Source organism: Cygnus olor, chromosome 5 (genome assembly GCF_009769625.2).
Source record: "Cygnus olor isolate bCygOlo1 chromosome 5, bCygOlo1.pri.v2, whole genome shotgun sequence".
Classification (NCBI taxonomy): domain Eukaryota; kingdom Metazoa; phylum Chordata; class Aves; order Anseriformes; family Anatidae; genus Cygnus; species Cygnus olor.
In genome coordinates, this window is record NC_049173.1 from 15,462,939 (window position 1) to 15,484,526 (window position 21,588).

The following is a 21,588-nucleotide window of genomic DNA, read 5'->3' on the forward strand; positions in this document are numbered from 1 at the left end:
CATAAAAACAGCATGGGCTTTTATGTCTGGACACACTCTTCTTTGGTGTTTGAGACAGTAGTAGTACAAGCAGGCTTGGAACACTGTGGGCAGCACGAGCAAGTGTTGGGAAAATCCATTTTTGAAGATATCAGTCCAGCTTCCTTCATGAACATTAAGTTTGCAGAGAAAGCATGAATATTTTTTCGCCTCGATAGCATGAGGACTAGCAATCAGAAATACTTAGACTGAGTCACCATGTGGGAACACCACGAAACCCCGCTTGAAGTCCAGTTCTCATTTTATTTAGCGGCCTAGAGTTTGGGTGATTCAAGTAGATTGTTCACTGCGTGTTCATTAAAGACTTATTAATTGCTTGACTCTATGAGGTGGGATTTTGGGGTGAGGAAGGCAGAAGGAGAGGAATCTGCATTCCATTACCCAAGATTTAGGGTGCTTGGGCCACGTGTTTAATTTTGGACTTAAGGTGTAGTATTTAAAAATCATGTATTTGCCTTTTGTTTGTTTGTTTGTTTGTTCGTTCAATGAGAAGTGATGCTTTATCCTGACTTAAGACTTTGGCAGATACTCTGATACCTCCAGAGCCAGAAAGGGTAAGAGCTGGTTCTGTGTGCCATTGGCATGTTATGGTGCCTGAAGCCAAGGGCTGTCAAAGCATCCCCCTAAACAGTTAGGTGGCCAACACCACCATTTCCCTCTAGAAAACTTGCCTGTTGTTAATAACTTGTGTAGATCTTGTATCTGTAGAGGTTATGACCTCTGGTAGAAATGAGGAAGCTGGCTTTTGTGCATGTTATAACACTAGTAGTTAACAAGATGTCTTGAAGGTAAGTAACAAGCGATTCTAAAAGCTAGCCTGGCCTGTTGTGAGGTTTTAATGTCATCTGCTGATGATATCCTGGATGAAATGCTAATAGCTTTAGAAACAAATTTAAGTGGCCTTTTGCTTTGCTTTGGGAGTAGTATCCATACATGCAAATCAAGCAATTTTCTGAAGCTGTGTAATTACACACTGCCAAGTGTTCCACTCAAATCGGCTTCCACATATCGTACTTCCTTCATGTGCCCAGCCCCATGGTGGTGTGCCTCAGAGGATTATTCATAACTGGTTCTACAACAACAGAATAAATAGTATTTAAAAGCAAATCAATATTTGCTATCTCCAATTTACTGTTGAAAGTAGAGGCTGCGGATTGGCTTCTTGTATGCATTGCAACAGCAGTGGCCTTTGAGGAGACGTGAAGGAGGAAGAAATGGCATTAGCAGTACATGCCTGAGGAATTTCTAGGCTGGTGGGGACGGAAGTGGTGCAACAAGGGAGCCAGCTGAACTCTCTTGTTTGTATCAACTTAGCCTTGAATTTGCCCAAGCGGTCTTTGAATTAGCTTGGTTTCATTCCGTGACAAATGAGTTGCCTTTGCCATTAGATCTGACAAACCAGAATATATATCTCTGTGAATATTTATTGGCAATCTTACTGGGGTGCACATACTGTACTGCTAGTCTGATGCCTCCAGAGCCATAAAGGACATGAGCTGGTTCTGTGGTGGCCATTGCCTACTGGTGAAGTAGATGCGGGATGATTTGCCTGGCAAGTTATTGAGTTTGTATCAGAGCCTGTGTGCTTTGGTATAAATACTGTGCCTCTGCAAACTGTAGGCATTACTGTGAAAGACTACTGCATTTGAACTTATTGGAAGAGCATGGAGGACCTGGCTCATGTGGGGTGGCCAAAATTCCTCTTTATATTTTTGTCTCTTATATCAAGGCCTGAGCTGAGCTTAACCGAAACAGCAGTTCTTAACTTTTTACTGCCTTCCAGCATTACATCTTCGAATCCAACCCTCACAGCAGGCATCCTCCTTTCCCAGTATAATGCATTGGATTTGTGTGCAGGCCAGCCATATGGTGTGTGTAATTATTATTTTATAATGGTGTTATTGCTCTCTAGCTGCCCAGTAAACCCAGTGCAGTTTCAGTAAACTGTATACAGCATATGAACTTTAGACTTGAATGATTTTCTTCACTTTTATACAATAGTAGGTGCGAAGGAGAAAAAAAGATTCCATTTAATTTATAGAAACTGTATAAAGTTTATAGAGTTTCTACAATCCTTGGAAATGAAAAGGCTGTGGAGAGGAGGGGCTGTACCAAAACTGGGAGGTCTACAGAGCTAGAGAAAAATAACCGTTAAAGGCACACATCAGTAGATACCGGTGATGAACTTTTCCTATTAGCTCTACAGGCAAGCATATGGCCTGCATTAGGGGTTTGTCTGCCTCAGGGATTTTATAAATACATTTCCTCCCCTTTCCTCCTCCCCATCCAGTTATTCTTGCTTTAGACCAGTACAGAATCAAACTGTCTGTTCTGGGGTCATCATTCTTACTGCAAGGAGTCTGCTGTAGAAAAGTTCACTGAGTAGTGTCAGGAATTTCTCTCTATCTGCAAGTGCTCTCCTGTGTGTGCCTGCCTTTTTTTTTTCTTTTTTTTTTCCTGGTATATGAACTTCCTGAAGCAGTAATACCAGCTTGGCTCGCCCATCTTTTCAGGCATATATGTAACTCTAATTTACATCGATGGCAGAATTTTTACAGTAAAATAGGAGCCACAGTGCGCTCAGTTATATGAGTGAGCTGTACATAAACGTAGCTCTCTTTTGCATCCTTATTTACCTTAGCTTTACCTTATTTTAAAATGAAGATTGCCAAAATGATTGGTGAAAAATAGGACCTGACTGAAACCAAGCCTGTGATGAAATTAGAAAACATATTAGAAAACATTAATTTCACTTCTGTGCACGCTTCTGTGTTTCTTGATTTTGGTGGCCATTGGAAGTCTGCCTAGCCAGCCCATTTGGTAGGCCTCCTGTCCTCCCTGAGATCTGGCACTGCCCACCCCAGCGCTCCTGAGCATTTCAGACCAGCTTGAGAAAGAGGTGGCCCCATTTCCTGCTGTTTTGCACCCTTTGCACCAACACTGGTATTTAAACAAAAAGCAGTGTATCTGGGAACAGATCTGGCTTAACATTAATGTCCACCGGCCCTCCAAAGTGAATTTCAACAGATCAGTTGTTGAAGTTACTCGCCTGACTCTTGAGTGCTGTACCGATGTGGATGGGCGAGCGCGTCGAGAGCCAGCACTGGGGTTGAGGTGCTAAAGGAAGGGAAGCCCAAGAAAGATGTAACACATCTTATAGGTTGTATTTTGAGATCTGTAGGGAGTAAATGCTGCATTATTTTTTTTACAGATATTCTAGACCCAAATATAATTTACAGTTTCATTTGTAGAGAGCTGTTTCAAATCTGTGCAAATTCTTCTAAGATATTTTAAAAGAAAAGCCAACAGCAATAATTAGTTTGGCATTTTCCATGTTTTGTGAAGCATTTAAGGGGTAAGGACTTTTTCTAACCGATCTTACATAAAATCAGGTTTTACAGGAATAAGAAGACTGAGAAGGCCTGAATGGCTGTCAGTGACAGATGTAATTCATGCTGAAAGCTCTATTCCAATACATCAAAATACGGAAAGCAATTATATATATGATTAGAGGCTGCTGACCCTTCACTTAAAATGATCAAAAAGAACAATATTAAAATTTGATTTACGGAAGCTACTACTTAGCCTATAATTAGCCTGACCAATAAAAACAAACCAGACTTTTACAGAATGCGATTTCCCAGTAGATAGGTTAGCTATTTGTGCAGGGCTAAGGAAACACAAAATGGTCTTAAAATATATTTGATATGCTCTATGAGTAGATTGAAATACATCATATAACTAGTTTTAATGTTTTTTGTTCATAAATTGCCGGATTTCCTTAATTCAGGTGAAATTGGAGAACCACTTGAGAATAATTGTCTCTAAAATGAAATATTACTTTGTCAGTCTACTTCATTTATTTTAAATATAAACGTTTCTCTTTTATATAAGAAGCTAAATGAAACTTGGTCAGAAATATGATTCCCCTTACACTTTTGCTGTAGTTCACTATGGAAATGGATTCGGGAAATGGCATATGTGATTAAAAACTCTTCAGCTGGCACAGGAGCTATTTGTACAGCTCCTAGCATACAGCACTTCTGGCAAGGAACAAGCGCTTCTCGTCTTACTGCAATATAAATAAAATGATTCATCAATGTAGAGACTTGGAATTTTGATTTGAAATGCACTGGTTGGGAGATTGGGAAGATGAGATTTGAGGAAGCTTTTCCATTCATGAGAATGAAGACAAAATTGTTGTGTTGACCAATGTAGCCCTGTTTCCTTGTGCATACAAGTAAGTACATTGGAATCCACAGCAGCCCAATTTGCGTGACGGTGTCAGGACAAGAATCCTATAAATTGACGCAGAAGGGTCAAGCTGCCTGCTCAGAGTCTAACACCACTGGAGAGCTGTGCACAACATGTAAAAGTTCATCTCTCAAAAGCTACATTGAAGATGGCAAAACCAACAGAGACTTTTTCCTACGTAATTTAGAATGCGTACATAGCTCATGTCTGGGCGAAGAAATGGAACGAAATACCGTAGCTCAACCTTATGTCTCCTGATTTGGAATATATTTGTTTTATTCACAGGCCCCTCATGAATTTTGAACTTTTTGTGCATAAGTTTTTGAGATTTCCTATAAGCATTTCCTCTTCTGGAAACTTAAGTGCTGTGTTTTTTTTCTGACATTTCTAGTGGAACGGGAAAATGTACAGAAGAGGACCTTTACCAGATGGATAAACCTGCATTTGGGAAAGGTAAGACTGACAGCCTTGATATTGAAGTACAGGGACACAACAGTAGACAGACTATGTTATTTCCTTTAAAAATAGCTAGAATTTGGAATCAAGGATAACTTCTGCGTATATGGGAAGGTTTGTAGGAGAGTGAGTGGAAGCTGGAAGTACATTTCTGGGTAAATGAATATTGCTTTTCAGGTGCAATTAATGCTTTGCTGGCTTTAAGTCATCTCAGGTACCTTTCTGTCTTTAATGCTACTGACTGCTATTGCAAGGCTAGAATTTTCCCACAGAATGCCACATACCCACATAAAATCAAATGTGGTTTAGGCTGCTCTGAAGGGATGATAACTGTGTGCTTCCCTGGACTGGAAGTTCAAGTATCTGAGATACCACAGCCAAAGTCAGATGGTTCTTCAGAACCTGGCTTCATCACAGATCTCCAGATGGGAAACATTAATTATTCATCGTTCATTTTCAGAGGGCCTGTATAATGTGATCTTTACATCCTCACTTATGTTAGGGAACTAATTCTTGGACATCCCATCATATTTTTAATACACAGTTGTTTGTTAAACACCCCATAATATGGCTATTGAAGCTAACTTATTGTTCCTATTGATAATAGGTAAGTACTAACTCTCATGAGCAGTTTGCCATCCAGAGGAAGATTTTCCTGTTGCTGAGGATGAGAAAAGAAAAAAAAAAAAAGCTTGTACTGTTGAGACAGCAGCAATGCTTAGTGCAGCTTCCTAACCTGGAAGCTAACCTTCCTAACCAACTGTCCTAACTTGGACTGGAGTTTGGGTTCGTAGTGCTGTAAGTGTCCGTGGTTAAATTTCATGAAGTACAGACCAGGACTAAGTTTGGGCTACAAGTCAACTCACAGACTAGCTCTCGTAGTTCTTGGAAAGTGACTGCATTTCTGACATAAAGCAAAAGGGTTTAAGACGAAAGGCATCACATATATAGTTGTTAAGTCCACTACTCTGCAGTGAATGTTCCTGAAGGAATAAATGGACCCTCTTAAATCTCACTGGAAAATCAGAATAAGGCCAGCTGGTAATGTTTTGACTATCAGTTGCTCCCAAAGGTTCCTCAGAATGAAGACAGCGTTATGTGATTCCTTTGTGAATCAGGCTCTAGAGCTTTAAACTAACACAATTTGAAGGTTGTCAAAAAGGTTTGTCAAATATTTGACTGTGGAAAAGGTCTTTAATTTACAAAAGGAATTAGATCATGAAAAAGGTTGTAGGGTGCTGTTAATTCTGCCGTGCCAAACATTTGAAGTCTTAGAAACTTTGTGGGTAGGTGAACTGCTTTCTCTGGAGTGCATAATTTTTTTTTCCCTCTCTGATTCAATAAAGAAAAATGCTTTTCAGAAGAAAGGGAAAAAGTCTACTGCTACATTAATGTCATTTTTTATTTATTTGTTTTCTGGAAGTGTCATAATAAACACATCCCTGTAAATAATGAGAGCATTGCTAAAGCTCTCTAATTACAGGTGATTCCCCAAGGACACCCACTGAGGGAGGTGGCTTCTGCCTTTATCCTCGAAGAAGCACTTCTTGCAGAGGGGCTTCTTTTTTATAAAGGTAGCAGTGAAGTCTTCCTCCTGTACTTTTTCAGGAAACTTGTGGTGTGATGTGTGCCGTTTTGGAGCAGACTATCCCATTCGGATCACCTTTTGAGAGGAGATATCTCTGATGTTCATGGGATGGTTGGCGGCAGTCCACATTTCTGTGACTTCTGGTGGTTCTTGTCTTGTTATGAGCGAATGAAAAAGCATTGGATTTGTGGTTTTCAGATAGCTTATTTAATCCTGAAATGAACAGTGCTTTTCTTTCTTCCAGTACAGCATTGTTTAGTAGTCTTGGCTAGATTAAAGACTAGGAACAAAAATGTATAGTCCTGGCTTGCCAGAAGCAGTGCTTAACCAAACAGCAGTGCATTGCTGAGCCAAAGATAAAAAGGCCTGGCTCCTTAGGGACACATGCGTGAGTGACACCTGAATGGAGCCTAATTGCTGCAGCTGAGACTACCCCTAAGGGCTGTGCTGCTTTGGCGTGTGCCTCACAGAGCTCACAGCATCAGACACCTCTGTGAAGTGGGGAGGTGGCTCCCCTTGGAGGAGTTTGCTGAGAAGAAAGAGACAAAATATAACACATTGCTAGTTAAACTACTGAGAAAATACTGGGAAACAGAATGGCACCGCCAGAAACATTACAGAAGAGACAGGACATTGTGGTTGGCTGGATCTGAGGCTTGTTTAGTGCAGTATGAAGTGGGATTCACTTCTGCTGGAGCTGTCTCAGTTGGAGGGATCCGCATCAGCCCTTGGGTGCTTGCTTCCCAGGCAGAAGCCTTAGGATGAGATTCTGGTATGGGAGATCTGGAATAAACCCTTTCTGATCTCAGCTACATGATCACTATACCTCAGTTTTAGCTTAGATTACCCTAGGGCAGAATCGCCACTGTTGTGAAGAAAAGTTGATCCTTTCTTCCTGCAGGATGAAATTTATTTCTAATATCTCTGTCTTGTAAAACTCTCCTTCCTGTTCTCTGCAATAATGGTGACTCACCAAGCAAAAATCTGTTTTAAAATCTGCCTGGTTTCTTTACTCCACAGTGCAAGCCTCCTCTGAAAGTGAAAGATTTGTTTATGGATATACAAGATGGCAAAATCTTGATGGCGCTGCTGGAAGTCCTGTCAGGACAAAAGCTGGTAGGTGTACGAGGGGAAGGAACCTGCCTCGCCATGGAGCTCTGCATGTTCCAAGTACCAACATACTGACACTCAAGCAGTAAGGGAGAATTTGGTCCCCTGTCTTGGGTACAGTGAGAAGCATTTCAGCAGTTTTGTTGTGATTTCCTCATGTTACAGGCTGGTGTCCTGAGCTGTAACTTAGATCTCGAGGAAATATCTAACCCTGAGGTATGAATGGTGTGTGATTAGTGTAGATGTTCCTCCCCTCAGGTTTTTTAAGGCTTGAATATATTAATGCTCACCTACTTCATTTGGAGTTCACACAAGTCATGTTATCAAGGAAAGATAAATTTCTGGGGATAATTGTATTGTTTTTTTAATCCATAAATTCTGTTTTTATTTTGTCTAAAGACATTATGACACTTAATAGGCCTGCTGATGCTGGATGCCTTTGTGTGGTGTAGTTGTGAGTTTAGCTCTGGTATCCTGGCTCCAATTTCTTTAGTCTTACTGGTAGGATCTAAATCAGATTGGCAAAGTTTCACTTACCAGCATCTCTTTCTCTCTTTTTCTGTAAGACCTGTATAAAATTCCATGTACCAGAAATGGAAATACCCAGTGTTTCATCAGTTGGCTTTAATATTTTCTTTCTACTTCAGCCTTGTCAGCAAGTACTCTCTTCTGTGTGGGTACCACGCTTGCTTTTAGATATGAGGAGAGATTTGCTCTGCAGCCATCTCACCACTGCAGATGAGCTTGTAATTGCATGGTGATGCTCCATAGTGACCGAGCCATATGCATCCTACAGCGTGAGTGCTCACTGTGGTCACAGATTCAGAACAACCTATTTTGTAATATTCACGCAGTTTGGGCTGTAGCAGAAGCAGCAGTGTTTCTGTCTGCATTCACACAGTTAGCAGAGCCAGGCTGGAAAGGAATTGAAGAGGGAGACACCTAACAGCAAACCCCAGGCTGTGCACTGGGAGGTCAGGGAGGAGGGCAACAAAGGAGATGAATTCAGCTGGCCAATGTGTGCTGGCAGTTAGGCGTTCCTGCACACAGGTGGTACAAACAGTGTGCCGAAGTGGAATTGCAGGGTGACGGGCATGCAACAAATCTGTTTCATCTCTGCCAAAATGAAGGTTGCTGCCTCCCACCTGCCTGTGCCTGGTAGCAAAACTGCTCATGCTTCCCAATTAGGATCATTTGATTTAACTCAAGACAAAAGAAAAGAAAGGAAAAAAAAACTTACTATGAATTTTCAGGTAAATTTGTGCTTGTGACTGAACGTGGTTGGGGAGTGATTATATAAATAATCAACCTGGCAGGTCCAAGAGAGACGTAACATCTGGAGAGCAGGAAAACTGGTTGCTAACGCTGTTTTTCTACAGCCTGGGCCGATCCCATAGTTGAAACTCTTCACTGATCAGAAGAGATGGTAATACTTTATATAGGTTGATTTCCTTAGCTTTATTTTGTAGTTTTTTTTAAGCTTTGTGTGAAAGGGTAAATAATTCCAGCATTTTAAAACTGATTTGGCTCTTATTTTTTCTAGATGCACGAGTATAAGTCTTCAACCCATCGCATTTTTCGTTTGAACAACATAGCCAAAGCACTTAAGTTCTTGGAGGACAGTAATGTGAGTATTTCCAAAGGCTGGTATTAATCTATTCTCTTGATTCATGTTGCAAATTGTAATTGTTGTGATTGTAACTAGTCTGATGCAGGGCATGTATATAAGAGGAATATGCTGCTTAGGCATCGTGACTTACCTTAACAGCAAGGCTGAAAAGCCACATAAAAATCCACAAAGAGAACACCTACGGAGTCTAAAACAAGGATTATTTGTTCATTTTATAATGTAAAAGTTCAATAGGATTAAAGGATCAGGAACCCAATATTAAAAGAAAATAAAAAGAAATGCAAGTAATCTTTATGAACTGGGTATTAGTGGCATTACTTCAGTTACTTTGAAGGTAGATGGCTTTCTTTCCTTTCATCAGAAATACTTTTGGTATTACAGATCATGTATTTATCTGGTAAACTGCTGCAGCAGCTGATCATGAGTCAAAGGCAAGAGAAAATTAAATCTGGGAACATGACATAAATGCATAATTCCAGGAATCAAAACCTTATAAGGATATAACTTTCCTGATAGTCAGTGTGGCACCACTGCAACATCACTTCCTAAAAACTGACACAGCTGTAAGTGACCCAGCAAGATCAGCCCTGTAGCTTGAAATAATTCAATCCTTTTTGATTTCTCCCATTAGAGCTTTCTTCCAAAGCAATATTGATGTGGTCTGTACGTTGAGAGCCTGCTGCTCTTGAAAAGTGATGAAAAGTAACGGTGTCAAGAGAAGTTCCCCAGCCACATGACAACTTATTTACATGGTATTCCCAGATCTTTCAGAATGAGAAAGCAAGCAGTGGACTATGCCCTGCAAAGGATTACAGCATTCCTGCTGTACTGGAAGATCTTTTTATCTAGTATCTGAAATAAACTTTTACAGCTTCTCCATGATAGTGTTTAGGATAAAATATAACTCATGATCCTATTAACTCCAGGGCATGAATACTCTAGAGGATTAAGCTTTATAGGTAAAGAGGGATCTTGTGTGTGCACGTGTGGAGGAGCAAAGCCATGCCTAGCAGGGGATTCTGTATCAGTGACTGCTGTCACTTTGCTGGTTTCCTTTAATGAGCTTAGGTCTTGCTCCAGAGATCCCGCAGAAGTGCTAGTTATACCAGGGAGTCGCGAGAACTCCAGTGCAGGAATAAGCATGATGTGAGGCATTAGTGGATCTCTTATGACCTCGTAGTTCTGTTCCCCAGAAGAGGATGTGAAAGGTCAAAAATCTGTGCACTGTCTTCCAAGTGTTGCAGTCAGGGGCTGATGTGGCCCTAAATGTATAGGTCTACCTGGCCTGATGTAGAACTGCTAAGAAATACCTTACAAGTTCTTAGCTTTCTTAACAGTTTCTCAGACCGTACTTTCCACGCAAAGTCAGCTAAGGCCTGCTGGCAGACGAGATTTTTTCTCTCTGTTGACGTCAACGTTGTGGAGTTGCTGCTGAAGCATGTCTGGTTGCCAGGACCTCGCCAGGTGACAGTCGGGAAATTCATTGAGCAAGGCCAGGCAGGAGGAGCCTTAGACACAGGCAGCCTCTTAATTAGTTGTGCCAAAACAACTACTTTTCCATGGATTTCTTGTTTCCTTGAGAGTAAGCAGCTGGTATCTTATTGCAGGTAGCTCTGCTGGAACAGGTGACAAGCAGCAGCAAGAAAACAGAGCTTAACTGAGAACAGTCTAATGATAAATGCCACCTGCACCCCATTTTGGACAAACCGCTATTAAAACACACTAGGCCTTAAAGGTTTTCCCATGCCAAATACTTTGGAGCTAGTACAAAAATCTGAGCCTTGAAGTATGACAGCTAGAGGTGTCTTCTCGCTAGGACTGAAAACTGTTGTGCAAACCACCAGATAAAAAGTTATTCTGCTCTCTGTTTTTCAGTTTAACCAAGCCAGTTAGTGAAGGGTAGTGATGAAAGTGCTGGCAAGATGCCTTGGCTGCCAAGAGCTTCGAGGTTAGATATTAAACCACAATGGGTGGAACCCATCAGCAAACGCTTCTGTGGAACTGGGGCAGCAGGGTAAAGCTCTGCTAAGTGATTCATCATGTACAGAATTTATAAATAAATGATAAATGGGCTGTATGCTGGGCTTTAACTCACTCTGAGTGTCATGTGCAGTGCTGACAACTTCCTTGCTTCCTCCCTTCTCCGTGACCTTTGCCAAAAACAAGTCTGTGTTGTCTAAGAGAATAACATTCTGGTGTTATCACGTGGAAGAGACTTCAATGTGGGAAACCCTAGAGTTTGCTTGGATTAGGCAAACTTATCCTTTGCTAACTGATTTCCTCAGAGCTCTGTGACAAGCAGTGTAAGGTGAGATAAGCAAAGAGATTGGCGATGCATAGCAAAACAGAAGTGGACAGATCCTACTACAATTTTAAGTTTTTTTATTTTTTTTTTATGGGAAGTGGCTTCAATCCTGCCCTCTTCCCTGGGGTTTATGTGTGTTCCAGCCAATCTGTTGAAACCTAGACAGAGGAAGACAGGAGGTAAATACCTGCCCTCTGTTTTTTAAGAATAGAATCCACCGTAGGGGACATTCTTGTTCCATGGTTGTGTGGAGGAAATGCATCTGTGGTCTTAAGACGTACCACTGGGCTCACTCCTGTTCTGCAGACGGTGCTACAGGCTTGGGAGGCTTGAGATAAGACTTTAGGGAGCACAGTGGCTGTGATCAGGGCAAATTATTGTTAGCACAAGATTTCAATCTTGCATTTTGGCTGTCTGGTCAGTGGCAGAAATGTGCTGGACATATCCAGCAGTTTCAGTTCAAGCCAGTGCAATTTTTTTTGCACTTACATTTTGTTTTTTTAATTTGTCTGTGAATTTATGATCTCTTCTACAGGTAAAGCTTGTTAGCATTGATGCAGCAGAAATAGCAGATGGAAATTCCTCTCTGGTACTTGGACTAATATGGAACATAATCTTGTTTTTTCAGGTAATAAAACTCAAATACGTTAATCATAAGTGAACAATCAATTTTTTAAATTGATTTTTAATCCTAAAAAACATAATTAAGCATGCTAAACCTGAGCTTTTTTCCTCCTGATATAGGTTAATTTAATACCTGCAGCTGTTTTCGTTTTATTTCATTAGACCTATTTTGGTGTGAATAGGAGGCAGTTTAAGCCCTGGTTTGACTTGGACCAGAATTAGAGCTTCAGATTACTCCTTTCCCTTCTCTCCTGTGCCTTCTCAGGATTCTGCTCTAGGTTCCCTGGATCTGCACCAATGTCCTAGATTTGGTTTCAGGTCACAGTTTATTTTCAATAACCTTATCTGGAACTGGTCCAGTGTGGTGGCAAATTCCATGCAGAATCACTGATCTCTGGGGACCTACTTACCATGGCAAAATTTCACAACTGATGTAGAGGGCCAAATGAAAGATGCTGAAGGGCCTGAAGTTTTGGAACTGATAGAACTGATCTAAACATGAAATTTGATTTAGTCGCAGATTTAGTCAGATTAAAACAGCTCACTAATCTACATCTATTTTGATAACCTTCTGAACAGTACCAAATTTTAATGAAAAGAGAGAGATGGAGAGAGGGTCTCTGCAACTCTAGTAAGACTGTGAGGCGCATATGTTCTTCCATTCTCTTGGGCTAATTTCTAAAGTGGTTGTGGGTTTATAAACTAAGGTCTGTCTTGAAGTGGTACTGGGGTTTCTCTCTGTGGCTGAGCACTTCAAGCTGAACAATGCCGTACAACAGCAGTTTGACCAGACGGACTTGGCAACAGAAGCACAGGGAACCTGAAAGCAGCATGGTGCATAATCTGGACTCAACTATCAGTGCAGACCAAGGATGGGAATCTGGTGCAGGTCACCATTTCTTGACTAAAAATGTTTCACTTGAGTGAGTCCTGTGGATAAAAGAATGATTTCAGTTAAACTAACTGAAAGACATGTTTCTTTGCTTTTTGTTTGCTATGAATATTTGCAGTTTAGTCTTAACCGATCCCGTGCTCTTTCTGTTTCCTGGGGTTGCCAGCTGGGCTGCTGCTGTTGTCATGTTGGGAGTTGTAATGGACAGGCCTATAATTACCTCTTAAAATTCAGTTATTGCCCCGTTATCTTAGAAGCATGCTAATTTGCCTGAAAACAAACATTCGGTTTTCCATTCACCTGGTGTTAAATCGGAGCACCGTGCATTTCACATTTTGTTACAGATTAAAGAGCTGACAGGCAACCTCAACAGGAACTCCTCCTCGTCCAGCCTCTCGTCTGGGCCTAGCGGGCCAGAGTCGGACACGTCTCACCCCAGCACTCCCAGCGTGGAGAGGAACATGTCTGTCACAGTGAAAGACCAGCGAAAAGCCATCAGAGCCCTTTTAATCTGGGTTCAGAGGAAAACCAGAAAGTAAGTGAGCAAAGTGTCCTAGAAAACTGCGTCCGCCTGTCCTGGTGAAGCCAGATTTCATCCCTCGCCTAATGTGTGTATTAGCACCGCCCAGGGCTCTGCAGGCACGAGGGATCTGCAGCCGAGTGTATCACTGCATAACTGTGTCTAAAGCAACCATCTGACCTTGAAGCAGTCTGTTGCTGGCTTCATGACTTGAGTGTTAAACGTTAACTTGCACTAATCTGCTTGGTACCATTTAAAACAGGATCATTCCCTCTTCCCTCTCCTCCTCCCAACTTCTGTGTAGTCTGCTAGCTATCTTTTACTAAATGAAGAAATAAAACAACCACATGTTGAAAGACTTTAACAACAGCCTTTTAAATTAAGCAGCAGCCCTGAGGGATTTTCTCTGCAGAGTTGTCTTGAAGGATAGAGTTTGTATTAGAAGCTTCATTTCTTCAAAACTAAGGAGGAGAAGAGGTCAAATCTTAGATTGTATCTTGTGAATGTTATTAGATTTTGGGTCCATTTCCATTGATCAACAAATCTCTCTCATCTTTAATAAAAAGCAATTCTTTCACCAAAGCATTTTGCTTAGTAATGCCACGCAAAGTTACTGTTGAGTTAAAATACTTTGGTGTAAGATGTCTAATGCACACATAAGTGCTTGGCATGTATTTTACATGTATTATTATCTTGAAGGGATGACTGTCGAAGATTTTTACAGAGGGCATGGGACAAGCTTGCAAATTCGATAGCTGTATATTTGCCATTTTTGTCTGTTGATAGATTTGTATGTCCAAATGTGCCTGTGAACACAGATGTTCTGTGTATGGTATTGAAGATACAAATTTGCTTCTTAAATACTTGGTCCTGTGGGCCACATCCCTTGGTTATCTCCAGTGAAGCTAATGGTGCTTGTTGTGCAGATAAACTTGTCCCACTGATAACCGTAGTTAATTGCTGCCAATGCAGACCATAGAGGAAGTGCAGTTTTACTCCCAAAATAATGCTGATAATGTCATTAACAGGGAGGCGGCACAAGAAGAGTTAGAATGAGAGAAATAAAGGCCATAGTCTTGTCATTCTAGTCAAGGTGTACAAATCGAAACATTTAATAGGAGAAAATTGTTCTTGCAAGCGGGCTATTAAAACATAATTGCATCATTATAACCACCTTAACCAATGACCTGTGCAGAATTTTCTATTCTGAGGCTGCAATGACTTCATTGCAAGTTCAGTGATTGAATTTTCCTGCAAAAATTTGGACATCTAAAGTACTCATGATCTGTACATATACTGGCATTCTTTGCACCTGGCAAAGCATGATTTTCTGCTACAGAAGGCCAAGGACACAGGAAAGCAAATCATTTATGCTTATGTTTTTTAAGTACTTAAGTGTTGGCAGTCATCCCAAGCTATGGCATTAAAATGCTGGAACGCAACAGAAACAGGAATCACACAGACATTTGGTTTTGTGAATGTTAAATGTGGTTGCTGAGTACTTGAGGCCTTTGTTTTCACTAACTGCTTCCTACAAGCAGGTTGATGTCAGTTGTTGGCCACACTGATCCAGCCTATGAATCCTTGTGTTTTATGAAAGTATTTTGTGTGTTTTGAATTCCAAAAGACCTCGAATGTGACTAGTGTGACTCAACAACCTTACTTTTACCTTTGAAAATGATGATGCCTTTATTTTGGATTTTGTAACATGACTGCCATGTAAACTGTATGTACTTCTGTTTAGGTACGGTGTTGCGGTTCAGGACTTTGCCAGCAGTTGGAGGAGTGGCCTGGCTTTCCTGGCTGTCATAAAAGCCATAGACTCCACTTTGGTAGACATGAAGCAAGCACTGGAGAAATCAGCTCGAGAAAACTTGGAGGATGCTTTCAGCATTGCACAAAATAAGCTGGGTGTTCCTAGGCTCCTAGAGCCGGAAGGTAAAATGTTTACATCGATGTTGTTGGGTAACATTCAAACAATAATGAATTAATGAATATTGCATCATCACACCTACTAAAACCTCCCAGTAATTAGATTGTCGATGTGATCATTATGTGGGGCTGAATGGTAAGAAAAATGAAGTGGTCCCTGGCTAGTAGTCCTATGCTTCCAGTCATACTTGTAAGCTCATGGGGACAGAGATCTCACCGTAGTTTTGGCTACGTACACTGGTCCTGGTTAATGATTAGATGCTACGTGACACTGGTATTACTAATGGGCATTAATCACCAGCCTGCTGAGCTGAGAGGTCTCAGGGCAGTAGCAGCATTTCATAATGCCTACAGTTTACAGAGTCTAAGTGTCACTCCAGGACGAAGTGGGTGAGCTGCCACACTAGGAAAATGGGTAGATACCTATTCAGATGTATTTGCATTTCCCAGTTACTTTTCTACAATTCATATATATACTTGCATATATAAATATGTGTACATAAGCATATATGTGTGCAAATAATTATATGTATATAAGTGGAGCAGCTTCTTGCACTGTTTTTTATTGAACACTGCTACACGGGTGTTAGGCCTTGACTTTATGATTGAAAGCACAGTTTGGTTATTTGTGCTTTCTTGGGTCACCTGTTAGAAGAATGGGTTCTGCTACAAACAAGTCTCTGTGTTGTCACTCAGCAAGATCACTGTCTAGTGATAGTGACATATATACTGTAAATGACATTATCCAAGCAGATGAAAAATGACCCTGTTCTGGGTTCAGTGTGTGTTTGGAAACAGGAAAAAAAATAATGTGAATAAGATGGTGAGAATTTTAAAGAGTACAGTCAACAGTGAAAAGGATACTGCCTGCTCTGATCTGTCAGCAGAAGAATAGTGTCTGTAGCTGCTATTCTCTCATCAAGAAGGCAGACTAATGTCTGGTGGCCTGTTCCTCTGCAAGAAGGCTTTAAGGCCGAGCATGCTGACGTACCTTGCGTCTGTCTCCACAGATATAATGGTGGAATCCCCCGATGAGCACTCAATTGTGACCTACGTGGCGCAGTTTCTGGAACACTTCCCCGAGCTGGAAGGGGTAAGTGTTTACTCTTACGTCACGTCACTTTTATTTGCTTGGGTATACTTAATTAAGTCAGATATTGCATTTACCTTCTAGGTTTCTTTCTGAGCTATTCAAAATAAACCACAAGCTCAGTTTTAATTGTTCGCATTTTCTGTTAAATCCAGTCAGGTGGACTTTCGTTGCAGATGGCTAAACTGATTCAGGAAGAACTCTGCTTTTAAACCTTTACATCTAATTATGGCTTTCAGAGGATAGAAATGGTTACATAGGCTCTGCTACTTTGCTATATTAGTTTCAGAATAAGGCTGAAGTTTATCCCTTCATCTATGATGATTTGTTGGACTTTAAATTTGTTTTTGACTTCAGTCTTCTCAAGTTTGAGGGCCACAATCAACCTGAATTTAGCAGATATTGTATCAGACACAAGATACCAGAGACTGAATCTCACCAATACAGCAGTCAAAAGCACTCATTGTAAGCATGAAATAATTTACAGCTTCAAGGACCAGGGACTTAAGGCAGATTTATCAAAAATAAAGGATTGAGGAGCAGGCCTCAGCAAGGCCTGACAAAGGCCCTTTGGAAAAAGAGAAGATCAACTTAAAGAGTAATTAAAGAGTATGACACAGAAAACTGGAGGAAAAATTAGAAGTCCGGGGAACTTTAGAAAAGATCTGCATACGTTGAAAAACTGTTCTGGAGGCTGCTCATACTTCTAGGCAAACCTAGTTCAGCATAGTCTTTTTGGTTTGAAAGGGTTCCCAGGAGACTCAGTGCCCCTTGAGTATTTATTTATTTTTTTGTGCTTGAGTACATGTACATAAATCACGGTTCCTACATTAAAGGTATTTCCTCTCATTTATTGACTGAAAATTCCACTTGGTATATATTTCATAACTTACAGAATTGGTGGACATTACTAAAGTCACTGGAATTAAAATTATTAAAATAATCTGATCATGATTATTACATTAGATGAGCATTAAGATTGGTTGGCATTAAGACTTATGGACCTTTTAATGGGGAAAGAAAAAGCCTATTTATTTATTTATTTTCAATACAGTCTATTGGAACTGAATAATCTACTAGATGAATATGTTTCATAGTAGATGTAGCTGATTCGGGGATTGTGTCCCAAAAAAGCCAAGTCAGTTGTCTCCACAGGTGCAGCAGGGAGAGATGAATACATTAACAACTGAGGAGTAGGCTTGTCTGCGTTCTAATCTTCCTGTACAAGCGGCTTCTTCATGTTGAGCTTTGTTCAACTCACTTGGCTTGCCCAATTTGTTTCCCTACTTTCAAAATAAATGAGTCATTAATTGGCCATTCAAAAGGTAATGGGGTGGGTGATGGGCTAGTTACTGTAGCATTTGGGAGAAGTAAAACGATATGTGAGGTATGATTTGTTCTTTAATGGTGTATCATCACTTATAGGAAGACTTTACAGATCCTGACAAGGAGCTTCCAATTGAGTCCACGTATGTTCACATCAAAGACACACCTTCAGAAAAGGAAAGCAAAATCTTGATTTTAAGTGAAAGTAAAGAAAACATGTATACTGTTAATCATGAAAGGAGTCACCCTGCTCCTCCAAAGGTTCATATTCATGACACCCCTGAGAGAATCCTGTCAGAAACCGCTCCTGAAGAATGTAATGGCAAATTGAGTCAAGTGTTAGATGATTCACAGGAAACCTCGGAAGAGGAGCCTCAAAGGCCTACCTCGCTGCACATTACAGGATCTATCCGTTTTGAATCCAACTCCTCCCAGCAAGTGCTTAGTGATAAATTGATGCCAGGTGAAGGGGACATGTCTGATGACCTACTGAAACAGAATGATGACCTTTCTCCAGCTGTTCTGACAGACCAGAAAAATTCTGTTGACTCTTTTGAAGACTACTCCGAAGAATTAACTAAAGAAACCTATACTGAATACGACAATGAAACTAAGAGCCTTTCAGCCAATACTTCTTCTTTAAGTCCATTGTCCTGGACTTCAGGTATACTTACAGATGAATCTATAAATAAAGTAGAAGAGAGCAAGCCCCAAACGTCAATTCTTTTACCAGAAGATACCTCGAAACAAGAAGATACGCATAAGTATGTTCTCCATCTTCTAAATGAGGAAGTACTGAAACTGCCAGAAAATGAACATACAAAGCAATCGCCTGTCTTTGAGACAACAGAATCTAACCACTGTTCAGTGAATGGTTCTAATCTCGAAAGCCAAGAACTATCTACACCGCTAGAAACATCTGATGACTCTCTCTCAGATGTGCCCAAAAACGCAGAGGACCTGGACAGCTATGATGAAGAAGAGTCTTCAGCGGAAGTGCTACCCAGTTCTTCAAAAGTATCAGTAATACCCCATGATCTCTTCTATTATCCACATTATAACGTTCCCATATCAGCAGTTCTGGATGCTTATGTTGAGCCTTGTCTTGAAGGTTATGATACTGAAAATGAAAACTCTTGTGAAACAGTAACGGATGTTTTACATGAGGAGGGGATACCGGCACAGGACTACTTGGAAGATGCTCCAGAGCCAGGCTTAGGGAATAATCTAGGAGTTCCTGCATCAGAAGCAGATACTGAGAATGGAGAGGAGGAAGCAATGGATATTAATGGTCACGGGAATTCTTCCTATGAAGAAGAAGTACTATTACTAGTAGAAGAATTGGAAAATGAAAAAGATGGCCAAAAGGCCACCAGCAATGAAGATACCACGATTCTACAACATTCTGAGGTATTTCATTTTTTATTAACTGCATTTCTTTGTGCATTTATGGGGGGACTAGTATCTAAACTGAATGGCTGCCATTTCTTTTCATTTTGCATGCTCTTTGGAGAAATATGTAAAATGTACTTCGTCTTCTATCCCGTAACACTGTTTGCCACAGCCCTCTACTGGAATGAATGGAATTGCAGTTTCCTGAGAAGATGTGAAATTATCAAAGGAAAGAATAAGCACAAACAGTACTGCAGAAATGTGAATTTTACTGATGTTTTAAATTATTTTGAAGCTCCTGTGTAATCCGTGGGTATAAAAGATTACCACAGAGTATTTTTTGAAAATAATTTGTAATGAGAACAGGAAGCAGTGTTGTTGATATAGAAAGGATACAATTAAAAGTATATTTTGTCTGAATCTAAATAAGTTTGTCTATGAAAACAAACCAATTTGAGTAGGTTAAGTCATGTGGATAAAATCAAGATTTATCTACACTGCAGAAGGAGGGAGAGGTGATTTTGGGCAATTATTTGTGTTTTGGATTTAGGCAAAGTGCAGTGTTGTATTTATTCTTGCAGTCACTGATTTTGAATTGTCTTGCACATTTTCCAGCGTAGTAATTTTAGGCAGAGTTTTTCTGGAAGGAGTGTCCATTTAAGTGTTTGAATGTCACTCTAGTTGTTGCTTAGACTTGTTTTGATCCTGGCAATTATTAGGGTAATGAAGTCAAATTTCTGTTATCTCCAACAGGCTAATTTGAGATAGATTAAAAAAAAAAAAAAAGTCTTAATGGATTACTTCAAAGAGTCATGTCATATCATGATTTCTTATGTAAAAAGAACTGTCAATTAATTGCATGTAAGTTTAACTGGTGATATTTTATAGCTCAATGTATCCAAAATGCTTTTCAAGATAATTAAAAAAAAAGTTTTTATCTCTTTAGTGACACCTTCAATCTTGTATGACACATAATCTAGCATCTGAGTAAGCTGTACCACTAAGATATTTGGAAGGGTGGGGAATCAGTCTTGTTGTCTAACACAAAATGTTTCTTAATTTCAACAGGCTGTAGATTTCAACCATCTAGATGATTTAACAACAATGGGAAAGATACTGAAAGAAAGTAGTGATAGGGAGGAAAAAAACAAAGATATGATAAAAGCAGAAGACTTACAGATCTCAAAAGTTGGGACTACTACTCTGTTACAAGATGAACTGGAAGAAATTGCTAATTGTCATGAATTTACCAGGTATTTCACATTGACTCTCTCTTAAATATATATAACTGATATGAATGCCTGGGCTTCTAAAGTGTGCCCTGATGTTTGGATGTTGAAACTGGATGTTTTTTGTAGACTTCCTTTAGGAGCATTGTATTGGGTCATTGGCTTCCTCCTGTGTTTCTCTTAAACATATCAAGCGATTTAGTGCCAGTGGGACTTGATTTGACTTTGCTGTACAATCTTAGCTACACAAAACCAACTAGAATCCCAGTGCATTTTGAGCATGGCTGTGTTGTAAACATTTTTTCCAAGGGAGTGTTTTGCAATGTAGATGAAATAATGCACATGCATTGTGACGCCATGTGTGAGCACAACACTGCATCATTCCAATAGATATTTGTTTTTCTGTCTGAAGAAGTGAATGAGACACACTGCTAATTTTAATCCATTCACTTCTCTTCCCTCTTACATTCTAATTTAGTTCTTAGGTAATGCATTTGAGTGGGACATGAACTGTCTTTTGTCAATGCTTGTCACTATAGCACTCTAATGCATTTGAAAGTATTTGCTTAGAAAAAAACATCCCCTTTGTCAGGCTTTCTGTTCCCTGCAATCTGTCAATTATATTATAAGTACACAACCATAGAACCTCACTTAGCTGTAAGTTTCACTTAAATCTATATGATGTCAAAGCTGCAAAAAACATATCAGATACTATTTTCCAGAAGAGATTTAAATTTGAGCATTGGGATTTTTTTTTAATCAAAAAAGAATTTTAAGATTTTCCCAAAGCTATTGTTTATAATGTTACTGATAAATTCAAATCCATATTCTAAAACATACAACAATGAATGTTTGTGGTTTCACATAACCTAAAACTAGCACGTGCAATTGTAGTGGCTCTCTTTGAAGTCAAAGCAAAAATTAGCTTTATAAATTAAAATATTTTGCTTTTACATACATTTCAGGACTAGTGACAACGATTCCAATATTTATCTCCGAAAAAGGTTTCCTAATACTTCTGAGAAGGTAAGTGGAAATTTACCTTTCTATTGCTATTTCACTATTTCTCTTAAACTCCAAATGGTCAAAGACTGTAAAAGGGTCTACTCTCTATATGTTCTATGATAACACAGAAGCCCTAAGACTTCTAAGAATTTTAGTACTAAAACCAGGGATAACTTAAAAGCTTTATTGAACTCTT

General features: G+C 39.9%; 1 protein-coding gene across 2 annotated transcripts in view; it reads left to right on the plus strand.

The window, feature by feature from the left end:
• CLMN (calmin) overlaps window positions 1-21,588 on the plus strand; it is a 75,239-nt gene that overhangs the window by 47,256 nt on the left and 6,395 nt on the right. For both annotated transcript variants that reach the window (XM_040558871.1, XM_040558872.1), the window contains exons 2-11: window positions 4,685-4,746; window positions 7,358-7,453; window positions 8,991-9,074; window positions 11,918-12,010; window positions 13,243-13,433; window positions 15,163-15,356; window positions 16,361-16,443; window positions 17,866-19,176; window positions 20,227-20,411; window positions 21,353-21,413. In XM_040558871.1, the coding sequence (XP_040414805.1) occupies window positions 4,685-4,746; window positions 7,358-7,453; window positions 8,991-9,074; window positions 11,918-12,010; window positions 13,243-13,433; window positions 15,163-15,356; window positions 16,361-16,443; window positions 17,866-19,176; window positions 20,227-20,411; window positions 21,353-21,413 (2,360 nt within the window). The remainder of the gene's footprint in view (window positions 1-4,684; window positions 4,747-7,357; window positions 7,454-8,990; window positions 9,075-11,917; window positions 12,011-13,242; window positions 13,434-15,162; window positions 15,357-16,360; window positions 16,444-17,865; window positions 19,177-20,226; window positions 20,412-21,352; window positions 21,414-21,588) is intronic.